We start from the raw sequence: 18258 nt of genomic DNA, 5'->3' as shown, positions 1-18258 counted from the left end.
AACGAAGTCTAATTAATTTAACTTAAAATTCCGGTATTGTTGATAAACTACAAAATTAACGTTACACTCTGTGCGCAATGGCGCGGAACGACTACTCGGTCATGAGATTCACGTGACTAATTTAGAGATCATATACAAAGTTGGGGACGATTTAGTTTTTTCAATTTATTAAACCATATGGCACACTTAATCACATTAATAAGCTAAAGTAAACAAAACATCATTAATATAAAAGCTCCAGATGATCAAATAGTGATGCATTTCTGTATTTGTGCGTGTTTTGCTTTGGTTTTACAAAACAAATGTATCCTATTCGATTCTAACGTAACACATAGGTGCAATATGACATAAAATTTAAATATGATTTTCCAAAAAGCATGAATAGGTTTACCCAAAGCAAACCCTAACTGAAGCACTATAAGCGTCACTCAAATTTCTCTTCTACCGCCCAACCGTTGTCTTACAACTCATGTTTTACTTTCTTTTTCATATCTTTCGCAGTAACTACTTCTGGCTCGTCATCATCGTCATCATCGTCGTCATCATTATCAGCACCGCCATCTTTTGAATCTGAGTCATCACCATCAGTGTCGTCATCGTCTTCTTCTGCATCATCAAGGTTGAAGTCGTCATCATCGTCCTCCGTGTTGATCTTCCCGGAGAGAACATCTGAGATCCACTTTTCAAGCTCAGCCATTGTGGGAAGACGGGACTTTCGTCGTTCCATCCACAAACTGTCCGCCTAAAACCCAACAAAGCTTTAGAATAGGTGCATGCCTATACCTACGCATTGTAATGGCATGGTTTATTTCCAAATTTAAATAGAGATCAAAATATACCAATTTAAATGAACTTTTCTAATTATTAGTTATGAACAGAAGCTCTCATAAGGAAAGTCAGAGTTTTCATTATATTTAAAATAAATTACAGTGCAAAAAATATCAGTTCAAACAATCTTACATCAGTGACGTTCACGATTCCGATCTGTGGCTCACTCAGGTCGATTCCGAAGGTTCGTTCCCAGTAATCATGAAGCTGTATACATTTAAAGAACTTGATATAAATATCTAAGGTACGGTGGCAGTATAGAACATTTTTATTCTGTCTACGCAATGTTGTTTCTTAACTACACCAGTGTGTGACTAACAATATAAAGAGATTGGTAAACATATTTTAGTTTCATAAACAAATTTAACTAATAAATTTGAATGGATAGTTATTTTTACAAAAAGTAAAAGCCTATGTTTGTTCGAACCGCTGAGTTTATAAATAGCTAAGTCCTTTCACCTACCAAAGTAAAATCATCGGGATCAATCCACACAATAGAAAGGTTGGGATCATCTGTATGAATATGAGCGATCTCTTTAAGTAACTGAAGAAATTCAAAGCCTTCTGGATCGGTCTCGTCGGCAAATGCAACGACGTGTATATCGTTAATGTCGTCTTCCTAAAATGTGGGCAGAATAAGTTAACGTGCGCATACTCGTTTTCTATTATGTTTAACGATGTACAATACTTAATACAAAAGAATAACATAGTCCTGTGCAGCAAAAACTTTGCACATGTAGTATATAGTACTGTGGGGTAAGATGGGACATCCCTAGCACATAATATCTAAATGTCCTATCTTACCCTACCCTACTATACACTATTACATTGCAAAATGTACTTTTAGAAACTCCTATTAACTTAACTACTAAAAGTCGCATGTCAATATTCAAGTTCTTGTATTTCTTACCCAAGTTTCGTACATATCCATGGTGCGCAGCTTTCGCAAGGTGGCGCGTTTGTGCTCCTGAACAAATTTCTCGATGACGGTGTTGTCTAGGGGAGTTTCCCCTGGTATGACGATAGATTTCTTCATGTAAGGCTCGTAGAAATCGACTTGATTGAGTTCAGTAAGCCCGAGCTGCCTGGCAAGCTGGAACAATGGGTTGATTACTTTCATATAAGCTTATACATTAAAAGCAGTTAAATTGCTATTACAGAGCAGCTAACGCCTTAGGCCCATTCTAATCTATATACGAGTAAGGTCCCATTGGTATGGTACGCCATGCGACCCAGGATGGTATTTAGGCGAAAGTTATAGCACGTAAATCCATGAGCACGTTATGTAAATGTTATACATCATTTTTAAGACGAATGTGAAAATAAATTACGCATAACAATATCTATGTAAAGACAAACAAACTAAAAACATAGAAAAAATCTTACCAATTTTTGAAATACAGCATAGAATGAAATAACAGGTTGAAAATCGTGAGCTGCATCGACGAATTCATCGTAACCTTAAATAAAATATAAGTTTCGATAATTATTTACACTCTGTGAGTGACGAGGGAAATGCTATATTTACCTGAAGCTGTGTTGCTTTCAAAATACCCGATAACTTTAGTGGATTCGTCCCTACGAAAGCCCTGCACTTCAGTTTTCGAATTAATTTCTTCCACTGGGTATTCGTCCAGCTGCAAGGGTAATTTAGGACTTTAGGTTACAATGAATTCGGTATATGTTAGCAAAATGTCGCGAAAATGGTGAAATGCGGCCAGTTACACTTAAATAGCAAAAACAGCTAGTGGGAAAAATGCAGATGCCAATATATTGTATAATATGAGCCCCACCTCGAGTACAAATTCCACCAAAACATCTGTTGACCGCTGTCCATCAAACTCCACACTGTGGCCAGCCTTGTAAGCATAGATTGCCCCAGCTTCGGTTTTATCTGCAACGAGAAATATGAATTACATTATTATTTACCAAAGTGGTTGATGTGGCAGGGATTTTTTGTCTATAACACAGCGTAAATATAAAGTCAAGGCGTTTTAATGTGAACAGTTATTAATAAAAAGGACATCGATCCTCTCGTGGCGGGGCAACTATATTCGTTATATAACACGGGTGTTCTGTTCATACACCTGATGCCTGCTCATGAGTCACCTTGTGCCCGCTTATGAGGTATGTAACTTTGGGTAAACTTTTTTTTCAATACTAGTAAACATTTTGTAATGTTTACTAGGATTGTACGCAGTGAAGTTAACTTGGAAAAATGGTTACCAAGTTTTTCTGCGAGTTTCTTGTCTTTTTCAAGATCAACGACACCAAAGCCGACGCCCTCTCTTTCTGTGATCTGTGCTGCAAGCTGGAAATAATAGAAAGCATAAAAACTCAAGGCAAGCTCATACTCAAAAAGTCGTTGGGTCCCGAAAAGTAACACTTGGCATACATTAGAGCCTGCTGTGTTTGGCATATTGAAGCATTTGAATATTGTGGGTATTTACCTCCAGCATTTCCTCTGTAAGTTGCCATTGCTTGGCTAGATATTTATCGTTTGCATCATGCGGTACAGTGAAGTAGACGACCAATATGTCGAACTTCTTTAGAAACCTACTTGTACAAAGTATAGCTGGTTGACATTTTTTAGGAGCAAACTTCCATTTGTATATATGTAAAATAACCTACATAGGAATATATTCATTTAACACACATAAAAGACAAACGTTGTAAAACACACTATTCAAAGAACAATAGTTATAAACCTAATTTACCAATTATAAGGCGCTTATAGTGGTAAAGTGGCATTTTTTTGGTTTGCTCAAATGCCGATAAACAGAAAGTGCGAAATAACGCAGTAAAGATTATAAAATTTATACATCTGGGCGAAAATGTTGGTATATAGTATATATACTAAATCATGATAATATTACTGACCTGTTAAAATTCTTTTTGCTCAAATTGATGAGTCGGTCTTTGCCGTCATGCGAAGGGAACTCTAAACCTTTTTCGCCAAACACTGATGTCAACGTTACTGTGTAATAAAGAAGGTTATTGTTGCTGCTACACTAAATTATGAAGGGCGGACGGCGACCTTCAGCATCTATTACAGGTCGTTAGGGTGCAGTTTGGTTAGAATCCACAAGGGACTTGATATACTCACATCACGAGAAGGACTTCATCTTATTTGCCAACGGAAATTGGCGAGTTACGCTTACTTACGTCGTTTAAATTGTCTGTGTGTATTACTGTTGGTCCTCAACCACAAACACTCGATTATTATAAAGCAATTGTGTTCCCATTCTTGCCAAATCAGAAATGTCGTAAAAATTTGTGACCAACAACCCAAAGCACTATTGAAATACATTTACACAAAAAATACCTGCAAGAACCAACAGAAGAAGCAGAAATCCAATCTTTTCCATCTCTTTGCTCCGTCCAGCTTCTGTTGCAACAGTTTTCCAAGCCAACTGTGAGCAGTTACCACGCTAGATTCGAATGTCGTGCAACTGATAACTTATCTGCAAGAAGTGCCCGACAACTTTGTCTATCTGCTCATCGTCTAAAAGTGCCCGTTGACGTGGCTTAAATACCGCGAAACAGCTGCTAAACTGTTTAGGTATGAGATTGACTAGATCGATTTAGCATGGTATACGTGACAAGCGTTTGAAATGTACAAGTCGTATTACTTGTTAATTTCTACACCTTGGATTTCGTGTCAAAAGCAACACCTTGAACAGCAGCATGTCTTGTTTGCCCCGCCGAAGAGGTGTGACATATAGAAATGTGATTATTACGGCTCTAATCCCTTTATCGTGCCGTGTAAATATATACCGGTATGAGTAATCCCATAAAATAGATCAGAATAACATTGTGATTAATCTATATAAATAACAAACACTTCTAACGTTAATATAAACAGCAGTCACTTTTAGGCATCTGTAAAAACAACATAAATTTTATAAGGCGTAAAAACAACATATACTAAGCACTTTATAACTTTGTGTGTATATAGTATAGAATGGGACACTTTTAGCAAATAATATTTAAATATCCTGATTGTTTTTTAAACAACTAACAGCGGTTTATGGAAGTCGTGAGAATTTAATTTCATATTTCTTTGAATTTTATTTGTTTACTACCAAATTGGGTGAGAAAATAGAATGAAAATGTGTCCCATTTTCCCCCAACCTATTATATTATGATAATAATCCATCTGCTGCGGTTTTGCAGCTGCTTTTAACGTATTTTTATAGTAGTTGAACGCCATGGCACCAAGTACTAATGAACTACACTATTATGGGCAAAAAGCCGCAAAAATTAACAAAAATGTTAAATTTAACTTTTGAACTTCAAATGTTGTCACTTGAATGCTTATATTACTTATTATAGCAATTACAAGAAAACAACACAAGCATAACTATGCCGATACAGTTGACCTGTCAATCAAATAATTGAACTCGTTTTAGAATTCTTGTTTTATAACAAAACCCTGCATCATAGTACTGTACATTCAAATACCATATATGGATATACAAGAAATGGATTATACAACAAGTTTAAAGATTATATAAAAGCCGTACCCAGTCCAATTTGTTATAAGTACAAACGTGCCTTCAAGCACATACTAGTTAGATATATCTTATCCGCAAGAGCGCATGCGTAATCTATCTGTTGTATTCTTAGAGTTCCAAACGTCTGTAGACTGTGTGCTGCATAAACAACAATGCGTAAAACAACTTTCGTTTCCCTTAACAAACGTATACTATCAAAATGACACTGCCGTTACTCGCATCCGATATTAATTATACAAATTAACTTATTTATAACCAAGTCTGCTATTTCCCTGTCATATTCATTTGGTAATATATCACTCGATTTATAATATCATATATAGCTGACAAGCAACAATTTTTCTCAAGTTATAAATCAACCATGTATTTCTAAAACGGTAGTAAGTATATGAAACAGTAATAGAAACGAGAAATAACTGCAAGCGGCTTAAAAAGAAGCACGTTGAACGTAGGAACAAGCATAAGAAGGCAGAACACAAGCGCAATAATAATAATAGGTTGGGAAGAATTCGGGAGAAATGCAGATTTTATTCTCGCTGCTTGCCCAATTTCAATTTGGTGAATTCTTCAAACATCTGGAAAAGAAATAAAGTTTAGATACGGTTTTTAAATTTTGTGTTGAAATATTGATAGTTTTATTGAAAAAATGGAAATGGTTAATTTTTTTTTAGAAAATGAGCTCAAAATTACCTCAATGCCTGCCATTACTGACGGGTCAATTTCTTCGGATTTTTTCGACTCCAAAGGATTGTTGGCGTTCAGTGAATCCCGGGACACGGTAAGGGATGACACTGATGACGACATTGATGACGAAGCTATGACGCCATCAAGACTGCTGGCACTCATTGGTTCTGCATCATCTTCACATTGGTAGAATTCTTCTGAAGGGACTGAATCGAAGGAGACTGACTGCTTTGTACGTTTGCATCGGGGAGTGGACATTGCGTGTGGGAGACGGGCAGGAGCCTCGTTCATCGAGTCAGAAGAGGAGGAACAGCAATCTGAAATGCTAGATAGTTCTTCAATCGAGGTAAGAGCTTCACGAGGTGCTTTTCGGCGACGTTGGACGGTAAAGGGGAATTCGTCGTTCTGGTGTCGTCGCATGATAGCGAGGCTTTCTTGCTGTTCAGCGACAAGAAGCTCAAGGTCCTGACGTTCTTGTAACTTTTCCATCACGCTTTGTTTCTGGGCTTGCTGTTCATGGATCTCTTCGTCGATTTCTGCGAGTCGTTGCTTCATTTCGTTAAGTTTTGCTTCGTATGCGGCGAAGTTTTGGTGGTTTTGTCGTCGTTTTTTGCCAGATTTTGGTGCGATTTCCCGGGACAACTGGTCGACTTTGAGTTGTGCAGAATTGCGACGTCGGTTGAGCAGAGTCATAAACTTCGTCATCTTTGTTTCTTCCTCGCTTCGAACACGCTCAAACTTATCGATGACGTCATTGCGTCGTGACGTACGTCGGGGAAGTGACATTTCGTTGACAGAGGAATTTTCGGAAACTTTTCCTTCCAGAAGTCGATGTTCCTCGATAAGTTGTTGTTGCTGGGCGACGATTTCTTTAAGAAGTTTATGTTTCTGCATTTCAACCAGCTCTTGTTCGAGCTCGTCTTTCGAAGCAGTTCTCTGTAGAAAGTATAAAATTTAGCCAACTGGAAAACTAGCAATGTCTATAAATTCCCCAATCAAGCATAACCAGATATTCCATGTTAAGCTGTAAATTGTTTTACTAAACCTAGCCCGCTGAAAATTAACAGTTCCAATTAGTATAATAAGTCTAAAACCAACGAGTCTATGCTGTTTAAATGTTAGACATACCTTATAACTTGATCGACTGTTGTAAGATTCCACTGGAGTAACGTCAGAATGTGTAGGGGATGTGGAAGCGGTTCGGTTTTCCGTTTCCATTCTGCTGAAGAAAACAAGGTGGTAAACAACTTGGCCAAAAATGCGACTGGAATTCACTTTTCAAATTCAAATCCGCTGTTGGCGGTTAAATATAAAGCGAATAATATTTGTACTTCCAAATCTGTTTCCTGATTTACCTGTTTGGAGTTGTCACGCATCGTGTGTCTTTCTCAAGAGTACCAACCCACAAGAGAAATTCTTCATGATTGTCGGAACCGAAATACAATGTCTGGGCGCCCTATGAGGTAAATAGGAATAAATTAATACATTAACCCATAGTCTATTGTGATTTAATTTAAAAATCGTTAAAATTGTTTTGGTGGTAAAGTTATTACAATTGTTTTGTTTCAATTAAACGCGATTCTTACCTGCTGCTCAAGTCGGAAAACAAAACGGGATCGATTCATATTTGTGACGTCGGCAATGACGTCATAACCACGGAGCAAGACTACGTCACGGGTGACATCTGATTGGGGTGAGTTGTAGCAGTAAAGGCAGGAGTCTTGAAGCACGCACCAGAACCTTGGGAAAAAGACGTTGATTAAAAAACGTTAACAGAATCGACAGCTGGAATGTCATTTGGAACCGCAGGCGAGTTGCCAAAAATCGATCAAAAATGAACCGCTTCCGGTAGACTTCAATTTATAATGGTCGCGGCCAGAATCAATCGTAATCGTTTCCGTGAGCGCATGTACCATGAAGTTTAATGTACACTAAACCATTGTGTTCGGTCACCGCAATTTGACAAGGGTTGTTGGAACGACTCACGTACTCCATGAACAAAACAAACCACTTCATTAAATAGTAATCGAGAAACGAAAGTTGCATTTCAAGCTGGCTGGGAAATTTCGGCATTTGCGGTATACGATATTCTTTACACACGTTACATAACATGCCGACTTAAATATCAAAGATGCTGTATACGAGGGTTGGTCGAGTGTCTATCATTGCTGCCTCGCCCTATATTGGTATGCGGGGTTTGCAAATAGCGAGAAATAGCTCACCTCTCCCACTGTTTCTTTTTGTTTCTACGGTCAACGTAGCCGCGATGGCTGGCTGATGAGAGTCGGCTCGCTGGTATCTTCAACACAGTGGCCGCTTTGCCGATTTTAGATTTTTCGTCATCGTTACTTTTGATGCTACGGCGGAAGGTGCTGAACCAGTTCGAAGATCGCTTTTCTTCTTTCGTAGATTCCTCGCTAACTGCTATAATGAAATAAAACACGATTAAATTTGCTGTTCAAACTGATGCAGGTTGGTTATGTATTGATTGGAGAACTTACAAGATTCTTTGCTCTGTTTAGAAGGCGCAACATTATCATTGGTGTTACCACTGCTTCTGTAACCATCTGCAATAAATGAAGCCCAATATTACTTCAGTGAACACTTACCAAATTTACCGATAAAAATACATTGACGTGGATGCCCTATAATTACTAAGCATATAGTAAAAACTTACCGTCAGAAATGTCCTTGTTGCCACTAATGCCACTGACCGATGAACGGGCAAGATAATCCTGCAATTGAAAGGCTCAAATTAAGCAATGTTTGTGGCCGTGCGTTGTAATACGTCATATTTTAAGCAGTCTGTTATGCGCCGGCAGTCAAAGCAAGAAAACACGTTAAAAGCAACCCGACTTTGTACTCGCCGACGAAGCAAAACAGATTCATCAAAAAAGTGAATGATATTGTTGTTTAGACGGTGCTTGGTTTGATATTACTACCAGCTGAATATCGTTAAGTCGGCTCGAACTTTCGAGCCTATGTGAGAGTTAACGTATTATTTTAACTTGCTTTCACTGCTGGATTGCTTTGTTTTGTTTTAATGTAAACAGAACTTTCGTTATCGTTGATCACTATAATCGCCTACAGCGGTTTGGGCCAAAGGTTTTCAAACGTGGACACAATGCTTTTTAATTGAAACGGAGATTATGTCCCTCGTTGGATTAATTGTCGATAACAATTACACCCCTGGTGACGATTGGGTCACTTTATTGCAATGGAATCTGAAATTTTGATAAAAATTCTTACCGATTCGCTGTCGTGGTCGCTGAGGGATTGTGAATGGTCCTTTGTGCTGCTTGTGGCACTGCGGTTGCCTAAAATATTGACCTTGTTAAACATAAAGAACCGGCACAACTTTCACAGCACGTATGTACTGCGTAACAAATACGTAAAGAATTGGGGTCGGTTAGACTTAATTCTACCCAATTCGAATACCCAAGTGTCCTTGGGGTTGTCCAAATTGCCAGTCATACAATACGGAAAGTCGAAGAAAATAATCACCCACAAAGTTGCATACGTGGTAATTCGTAAGCGGACACAAAGTGCATGAAACATAACACTGGTGGTATAACTCCTCGTGTTGCCCGCCACGAAACACAAAATTGTCCACGTTTTATTTTACACAACTAGTTACCTTTGCTTGGAGAAATCCCGTAAATCTCAATGAAGTCAATCCGAGTAAGCTCGGGTAAAGCGGACTTAATGGTTCGCATTCTGTATCTTGGGTTGAGAGATGTCGGTTCAAGTATATTCCCTTCTGATTTCGATCGGCGTAGATTTAAAAATGCTGGCTCGAACTTATCAGAAGTAACAGTCAATTTTTGTAACACAGATATATCTGAAGAAGCAATACCGAACGATTGAAACTTTGTTTCTTTATTTATGTCTTGGGTATGAACGCCTGTTGCTGGAATGTTGCTATCTAAATTATTCTTGACTGTTATATACGCAGTTTGCGATTTAGGGCTTTGGACGCCGGAACTGCATTCTTTGTTAAATGATTTCTCGCTACAGTCGTCTGCGGATGAACTAAGATCCTCGAACAGCTTAACGTCGCTGACGCTATTGCATGCTTCAATGGTGCGAGACCATTGTTGGTCCGAACTGCTTCCACTGGAACTAGAAGGGAAGATGCTGTTCAGGCGGCTGGGCAGTGGTTTTTGTACAGACGACGCGAGAGAAGAAGGCAGGCGATGTGAGAGAATTCTCTTATCGTTACTTGAGCGGCCGCCGACTGCGATTGTTTGTCCACTGCAGCCTTCGTCGCTTTCTCCAACTCGGCGGGAGATAAGCTTGAGCGGCTCGACTCCCCCTCTGCGTGGTACTGCAAGCGACGCGCTATCAGTAGCTTCGGTTCTAGAGCGGCACGCTTCGAATCCTGATAGAGACTTGTTTGTATTTGCCGATATTTCGCGCGGTTGCACCTCGAGCGTCTTGATGCCAGCGCAAGCCCATTGTTCCTGCGCGAGTCCATTGTTCGATGCATGGCTTGAGCTTTCAGGACCGCCATCAATAGTTGGACTGTTTGAACTACCGGCAAGTTCAGAGGCATCTATGCGGCAGGTGGAAGTTGTCTTGTTTGTATCTGCCAATAACAACCGGTTGCCTAAACGTTTCTTTTTACAAACATCGGAAGCTTTTACATCCGCTTTCACTTGTAAAGTATCTTTTAACAGGTGTGATGAAAATACTGTTGTATTCATTTCCCTTTGAAGTAATTCACAATCCCCTTCGTATGTAGCCGGCTCAGGTGTGTGGAATGTATCAACTTCTCCACTTGTTGAAATCACACCACATCCCACATCGTCGGCATCAATGTATTCTAAATGTAGCTCTTCACGATCAAAGCTTCCTGATCCAACAACGTCCTTTGACGTAGTTCGTGATTCGATCTCGGGAACTGGATTACTTCGAACCACTTCGCACTTGACTTCATGTTTGCCGTCAATATTCGCAGCCTTGTGCTCTCCTAAGCCAAAATCCGAGGCGTTTTTGTGATTGGTGTTAAATTTAAACAGTTCGCTTTCATTCACACGCAGTGGGATAGAAGCCTGAATGGCTGACTGTGATTTTGAGTTTAATGTCAACGCATGTGGTTTGGGGGCACCAAGAAGTTCGCTATCCGAAGATGTGTCATTTTCTATAGTTTTTGTAAAGTTCCTTGCCTTTAATTTAACGAGTGATCTGTTTTCAGCTAAAGAATGTGTGGTGGTTGTGTTCACTTGCACGAATGCTTTCATCCAGTGCACAAACTCCTGGGTGGATTTGCACATCAGCTGAACAGGTTTGCTCGCAACTGGCGCTGAAACAAAAAAAAATATTAGGATTGGCATGTGTATATTAAATGTACAAAACCTTCATAACAAATTTAATATTTTGGTATTAACAGTTTCGTTCCTTATCTCTTAAAGGCATTGCTCGTATCATTAAAATGCAATTTGCAGCATCATTGGTGGCCCCTTCTAATCTCGGTAATCGTAAGTTTGACCGACCTAAAACTAGAAACGTTGATTATCAATCTAGGCCGTGCCGATTAATTCGTTCAAATACAAGCGAGTGATATGGCAGTGCACGAAGATTGTGAATTCAAATACAAACACTGGATTAATCTCGTCTTGAATGAGCCAAGGATATCTCCGCTTAAATGAGTCGTGTGTTTGTGTTTCGCACGAGTTTTAAGGCCCCCCTAACACGCTGTATCCTTAATGCAAAGTTTCGTGTTTAGTTTTAGACTCAGCTGAGCTGCTGCTCTTGACCCGTAACACAGGTGGCCGTTATCTAAGTAACATAACGCCTCTACGCATTTAGATATCTCCAGCTTCTGTATGTAGAATTGGAAACATTGCGTAATAAATTCATTTTTACAAACCTTACATTACAGTCCCAGTATGTGATATATTTTTAGTATATTGATTAAAAGAATAAAGCCATATCCAAAACGTTGTACATAATGGTAAGAGGTGTGTGTTTTGGAACATTAATTGCTGAAAGTAATTGCTGTAAACGTAACATAACCGTCCCAGCGTGTGGTGCGCTTCAGTTTTTTTATTTACTGGAGAAACGAAGCAATTTCTAGTGTAGGTACCAACGTGAGGCATTTTTTTTTACTTTTTACTTACCATCAATCGATTTTCCTTGATCGACTACGTGGGTTTTGCTTTGCAGAGGCAACAGCGTAAATATGTTGTTGTTTTTCGCTGTGGAAAAAACCTTTACCATCAAGAGCGAAAACAGCAAATCATGAAGTTAATTGCATTGATCCTACCTTGAGAAATATTGATCACTTCGCAACCAGACGCTAACGCAACAGTGTGGGTCGCGGGGTCGGACGAGTGCAGTTGTTCCTCGTTTTTGTAAAACGACAGTGTTTTGTTGCTGTCTAACACAGCCCAATACTTCTGCCACTTCATGATTTTAGTTCTATACAGCGGCCCTTCCATAAGAATGCGTGGTTTCGACACCCGAGTGCCGTTTACCGAAGCGCTAATCGAATAAAATCATTAATAAACTCATGAAAAACAACACTTTAATCTACACGCAAAAACAGCATGTGCATATCTTTATAATTGTATGAATTAGATAAAAAAGTTTGGGAAAAATTTTATAGGAATGTTTTACTTTTGTATGTGTGGGCATACTTGCGGCACATTTCTCACCGGTTATTGACGTTTTTCTCAACATCACTTGTGTTATTCTCACACGCCGGTAAAGGATCGGAGTTTGGACTCTTCATTGAAGATGTATTCTTGTCCTCCGATTCAAACGACTTGTTTCTCTTCCCAACTGCACTCTTCGCTCTTCGGAGGAGTCGGGATCCGAAACTTCCCGATCGGTTCCGAGATATTCCGAAGTCTCCGTTTGCAGTAGATCTGCGGTAACATTTAAAGTCGTCGGGAAAAGCCTTCAAAGCGTTCAACATGTTTTCAAATAAGTTAAACTGGAAACACATGCATTTATATATACGTGACTATGTTAAGACCAAGCCGGGTATTAATGAAATTTACTTCGATTCGGAGTCACCGGGCGCTCTGCTGTTTTCCAAAAGACGTCGTTTCAATTTGTGCACGGGACTGGGAATACCTGTGTGCGTCAAAAACATGTTATTCAGGAGCCACGCTAATTGAGTAGTTACAAGAATAGCCTTTATAGTAGGGTGGGGGGAAATGGGCGCCCTTTTAATATACTTTCTCGTCCCATTTAGTAGTAAAAAAAGAAACATTCAATAAAATATAAGGACTCCCATAGACCGTTTTTAACTGTTTAAAACACGATCAGGATATTTGGATATTATGTGCTAAAGGTGTCCCATCTTACCCCACATTACTTTCTATACCGGCCTTTAAAAGTTCCCATAAGAAACCATAACATCACCTTCAAATGCTACGTTTTCAACAGTAGGAGTCGTTTCTAATTCACTTGTTGTAATTTTGACGTGTGTGGAACTATTTCGCTGTTCCGTATGCGGTGGAAGGTTGCTTGTGGTTTGAGCCGTTGGCACACTCGATCGTATGTCTTCGTCTGGTGGCAATCTGAAACCAATTACTCTTCAAAAACTCGGGCTGTTAACGCATTCGAGAGAAGTTGCGCATCTCTAAGGAATTCCTTTGTGAAAATTGGCGTTTTGTTTCATTCATGACGTAAAACTTGTCCCAAATGACGTCACAGCTGTACGTCATTTCGTTCAATAGCAGCGATTATCGATTCACTTTTAATAAGTTTTAAATACCAACTATGCGCTTGACGAAACAAATTCTAAATAAGCTTGTAAAAATATTTGGCAGTTTTAAATCAAACCCATGGGATTTTTTTGAATAATCGCTTTGATATTGGGATAAAAATTGGATCAAACTAGATTACAATTTAACTTCTATCAGAAGCGGCATATGAAACATAGAATCTCGGGCTTGTGTAGATTTAGAAGACACCGATCACAGCTTATGGATGTCTAAAACATAAGTGTATGTTGCGACAACATTAGAGCGACAAGCTCTTTTGCTGGAACTTAATTGAAATAACAAACCGACCTTTCGCCGTCTAAGCTTGCGGTCTCTTCCGGGGATTCTAGGGAACTGTCGCTGTCTAACTGCTCTGCAATAGAAAGGTGTAATGTGAAGTGAAGCATGTAATATGCGGCTTGTGAAAGCCGCTGTTTGTTAATACACTGTTTCAAACCACTAACCGTCGTTGGTGGTTTCTATAACCGGTGAGTGGGTACGTTGTCGATGTACTTTACTACGGATTTGTATTTGTTGATCGAGATGGGATATCGGTGCTATCGTATGACGTGTTGGTCTAAAAATTTACGGAAATTAATATCTAATACATGATGCCACTGACCCAGTAATACTGTTGGACGACTCTCATTGCATATAATAGAATAATACGTGTTCCTAAATACGCAGTAAACAGAAATCGAATCCAACTAGTGGTGTAGCAAACAGATTATATTTTGTTTGTTGCGTATTTAGTAACATATAATGGTAATAGTATACGTCTTGACAATAAACAAAATACTATACGTGTAATGAATGTTTACGCAAAAACTTGGTTTTCGGTTAACGTGTATACATTACGGAGTTAAAAATTGTGTATACCTAGCTGAAGTATAATAAACAGTTTGGTGCAACTGCTATTAAAAGTTTAAACTACTCTTAGTTTTATGTTTATAAGGTAAGTTTCAAACGTTAAAAAAATGAATACACATGTTTAGCATTTAAAACTATTTATAAACATGCAAATTTCACAAGCAATTAATTTAATTAAAATTCCTTACCCGGGTACTGCCTCTACCGGAAGAATGACGTCATTCGATGCCAAGATCTTCTCCTTTGAGTTTGTCGACAAGGAGCTGTCAGCAAAACCAGGAATAGCTATAATGAGAATTAATAAATATACTTGATCGTGAAACTGCGCTGCTCTAGAAGCAGTGAACGCGGGTTTCTGACATTGTGACGCACGAGAGCGTGGGAACGAATGTGCAATTGCTACCGGTAGCAGCTAAATGCTTGATTCTTGCTTTGTAGTTTTGGTGAGGCAGATTTTGGGACAGGAAGTAATTAAACTTTTTAAATTTAAGCGAAAGCTGCAATGCTCAGCGTATATGTTTGGTTTATGAAGCGACGTGCCGCGAGAAACAGTTTTGTGGAAATATGGTCATCAAACACATGACTCAACACCGTTCACATCTCTGGACAGCTATTATTTGACCTGTACTTTGTCAATAAAGAGCTGGAAAATTTTAACCTGAGATTTATTGCTTACATGTGTTTCCATATCCTGTGTCTACTAGTTCGTATCATTTTCCCATGTCGTATGATTTGCATTAAAAAATGGTATATGGAAAATTAAACAAAGAAATGATATTTGAAAAATAAACAAAATAAAAACAATGAATAAATTTAATGCATAAATGAATAAGTTTCCATAAAAAGAACAAAATAAAAGATTTAACTCATACACTTACATGAAACTGTGTGACGCTTCAATGTTGTTGCATTACTTCGTTTCTTAACATGCCTCATACCCGGAGTAGATTTTAATGCACTGATGTCTTTTTCACCGGTGTAAAACATCGGTGATCTTGGCTTGTTTTTCTTACCAAGTGAAGACACGGCGGAAGATCCCTGGTTCTCATGTTTCGGAAATATTCTTCGTGAATCAGAGTTAAATCTGTTGAATTGAAGCATGTCGCTAAGTCGCTTATAAAGAAATTTATTGATAAATAAATTAGTAAGGTCCGTGTCATTTGTCTCGCCTATACTGTAGGCGTGTAGGATAAGATGAACACCGTTAGCATATAATATCCCATATTTTCTACCACTATTGACTATAAAATACTCAAACATTTGTATTCACTATGCGCACATTGTTTGGAGCATTTGTGTATATTTTTATCCCGATTTTTATGTGGCATTTGTGTATATATTTGCCCTGCACATGCTAATTAAATATACAAGTTATCAGATAAAAAACAGTATACGCAGTCGAGAAATTGCCAAATTAACTTACATGTCTCTTTGGGGTTTGGTCACTACTGGAGAAGATGCCACAGACGATGAAACGGAAGACTCATCAGCTGAATCTTTATAAGCGCTGCTTCTTATTGAAGCTGGGGTGGAAATACCTGATGAAGATTGTGGAGTGTTGACGCCATCTCGCGGTTGGTTCCAACTTGAAGATCTGATATATTTTGCAGCCTCTTTACTGGATAACTGCAGAACAAAGAATATCAGCATACATTAAAAATGTAAAAAGTATACAAAAAAATATTTACCACCAAGTTACATACGTGTAAAACAAAACACTCGTATTATAACTAATGTCGTTGCCCGCCACCCGATAATAAATAAGTCATATTTAATTATTATACTGTGATCTTAAAGGTAGTTCAAACTTCAAATGTATTTACCTTGCTAAAAAGTAGCGATGTGTTTAAAGGATTGGAATACTTGTAGTTGGCGTTAACCTCTGGCCAACTGCTTTCCGCTATTGCTTTCTCGGATACATCTGTTCTCTGTATGTTGCTTTTAATCGGTTTCCTGAATTGTTGCAGATGGTGACTTGGCCCAAGACCGTGTAGGTTTGCGCCAGGGTAGGAATTATTAAAATCGAGAGCCGGTGGTAAAGGTTGGCCCGCCGGTGAGTCAAAAGATGCGTCAATCCCTTGGTAACTCGCTTTTTTGACCGCATCCACCCAGCGCTGTAGCGCCAACACGTGGGTAGTGTGTAGGTTGATTTTCTCGTCACTTCTGGAGCTGCTGAGTTCGAGCACGCAGTCTTGTTGCCTGTAAAAAATAAAAATGTTTTACAAAGTTAACAGAAAAACAATCATAAATTTTACAGATTACAAAATGGTCTACCATGCCAAATGAATCGAAAATACAACCACGCAACAGTAACTCTCTTATACGACAAACACTGAAGATTGAATTCCAAACAAAACATACCCATTATTGCCTATTTGTGTAACGGATGCAGATATTATGAGATCTTGAATTGGAAACTTATATACAGGCCGGTCTTCAACACCAAACGTTCCTTCGTCAGTTTCTATTGGTTCGTTGGTATGACTTGGGTAAACAAGGAAGTGGCCATCCCGTATCACACACCAGTATTTCTGTAATAACCACAACACTTAAAACTGTATACGCGATGTGTTTTTATTGCCTCATTTAATAGTAAACAAAATATATATACAAAATTATATAACCGTATCTTCAGGCGCTGATAAATGTTAAAACACGATTTAAAGGCGCTTTTTTGACAACTTGGATACGTAAGGACCGACGTTTTAGGGATCTTAAAGGCCTGACATAACCCTATAAAAATTGTATGCCATAAGCAAATATACAGATATAAGTTTACGCTTTCAACAAATGTCCCCGCGGTAAACACTACCCTAACAGACTAGCTTTAATCATGTTTTATCGACGATCTAGGTTATTCCGCAGTAGTATTTTTTGTTTACTGCTAAATGGGACGATAAAAGAGATTGAAAACATTAACCATCTTACCCCAACCTACTAAGCGTCATGTTGACATGATAAATTATTCACTAAAAATACACCAAAATGTATCTCACCTTCGTAACTCCCCCATCCCAACTTCGTAAATAACCAGCATATTGTACACCTGTGCTACTTCTTGCAATAGAAGACATACTCTCCAACGTTTATCAAGCTGGAAACCAACTCAAATTCGCTACTTGTAAAAAATCCAAGTCCTAACACACGGTGCTTACTATGGTCAATATTTCAGACGTACGCCACTCGAATTTGGCATTTTCTTTCGTACCTGCGCATGATACAAAACGAGGTTTATGTTGAGTACTATGACTAATAGCGGGTAATTAGAGCGTCCAGTCGTTTGGTATTAAAACAAATTGCATGCTAGCAAAGCCTCTAATGGTCATGCCTTTACGTCATATAACACAGAATACAAAGTGCATACTCGTATTGTAGGTTTAAGACACCTGAACTTTTGCCACTGATAAATGTACACCGATATAGCCCTTTATAAGCCTTTAACTTGCTCTGGTATATATCATATTTTATTGATACCACTCCCTTTTCAATTTGTTGACGAAAAGCAGACTCCAGAAACTGAATTAAATCTTGATTGAGTTTGCTTTGCTATCGGTTATCAAACCTAATTCGGAAGCTGTGGAATGAAATAAACCAACTACGTCACTGGGTAAGACAACATGACATACGAGAACAAATAATGA

The 18258-nt window shown here is 38.6% G+C and overlaps 2 protein-coding genes across 3 annotated transcripts; both read right to left on the bottom strand.

Moving 5' to 3' along the window:
• Positions 1-145: 145 nt before the first annotated feature.
• Positions 146-4408, bottom strand: LOC100187204 (calsequestrin-2). Its single transcript, XM_002130628.4, has 11 exons — positions 4154-4408; positions 3709-3805; positions 3279-3384; positions 3055-3139; positions 2622-2722; positions 2357-2465; positions 2215-2288; positions 1739-1921; positions 1292-1447; positions 961-1035; positions 146-742 (listed from the first exon to the last, which is right to left on the bottom strand). The coding sequence occupies exons 1-11, from the start codon at positions 4194-4196 to the stop codon at positions 461-463; spliced, it is 1311 nt and encodes a 436-aa protein (XP_002130664.1). The 5' UTR covers positions 4197-4408; the 3' UTR covers positions 146-460.
• Positions 4409-5685: 1277 nt separating this feature from the next.
• On the bottom strand, positions 5686-17825 carry LOC100176971. 2 transcript variants are annotated; one of them, XM_009860207.3, is made up of 23 exons: positions 17614-17825; positions 16979-17148; positions 16441-16816; positions 16041-16243; positions 15496-15701; positions 14806-14902; positions 14212-14324; positions 14057-14120; positions 13404-13561; positions 13037-13112; positions 12689-12901; positions 12298-12515; positions 12152-12229; positions 9667-11334; positions 9279-9346; positions 8707-8764; positions 8531-8596; positions 8252-8453; positions 7616-7769; positions 7385-7485; positions 7158-7251; positions 6036-6965; positions 5686-5920 (listed from the first exon to the last, which is right to left on the bottom strand). In XM_009860207.3, exons 1-23 carry the CDS (start codon positions 17689-17691, stop codon positions 5873-5875), a joined length of 5439 nt encoding a protein of 1812 aa, XP_009858509.2. In that variant the 5' UTR covers positions 17692-17825; the 3' UTR covers positions 5686-5872. The 2 variants fall into 2 exon arrangements, with proteins under 2 accessions (XP_009858509.2, XP_018667342.1); XM_018811797.2 differs by having other exon boundaries at positions 7158-7248.
• Positions 17826-18258: the final 433 nt, after the last annotated feature.

The sequence above is a fragment of the Ciona intestinalis genome, chromosome 4, assembly GCF_000224145.3.
Source record: "Ciona intestinalis chromosome 4, KH, whole genome shotgun sequence".
NCBI classification, from domain to species: domain Eukaryota; kingdom Metazoa; phylum Chordata; class Ascidiacea; order Phlebobranchia; family Cionidae; genus Ciona; species Ciona intestinalis.
The sequence above is the reverse complement of the archived record's forward strand: the minus strand, read 5'-3'. Positions and strand labels throughout refer to the sequence as shown.

Bases quoted from the DNA above. Each gene is read 5' to 3' on its own strand.
- LOC100187204 (XM_002130628.4), bottom strand. From the start codon at position 4,196: ATGGAAAAGATTGGATTTCTGCTTCTTCTGTTGGTTCTTGCAG. The intron at 2,723-3,054 runs GTAACCATTTTT...TTCTCGTTGCAG, and splicing joins GAAACTCGCAGAAAAACTTG to ATAAAACCGAAGCTGGGGCA. The intron at 2,289-2,356 runs GTAAATATAGCA...ATTTTATTTAAG, and splicing joins TGAAAGCAACACAGCTTCAG to GTTACGATGAATTCGTCGAT.
- LOC100176971 (XM_009860207.3), bottom strand. From the start codon at position 17,691: ATGTCTTCTATTGCAAGAAGTAGCACAGGTGTACAATATGCTGGTTAT. The intron at 12,902-13,036 runs GTAAATTTCATT...ATGTTACCGCAG, and splicing joins CCCGGTGACTCCGAATCGAA to ATCTACTGCAAACGGAGACT. The intron at 7,770-8,251 runs GTGAGCTATTTC...CTTTTTCCCAAG, and splicing joins AAAAAGAAACAGTGGGAGAG to GTTCTGGTGCGTGCTTCAAG.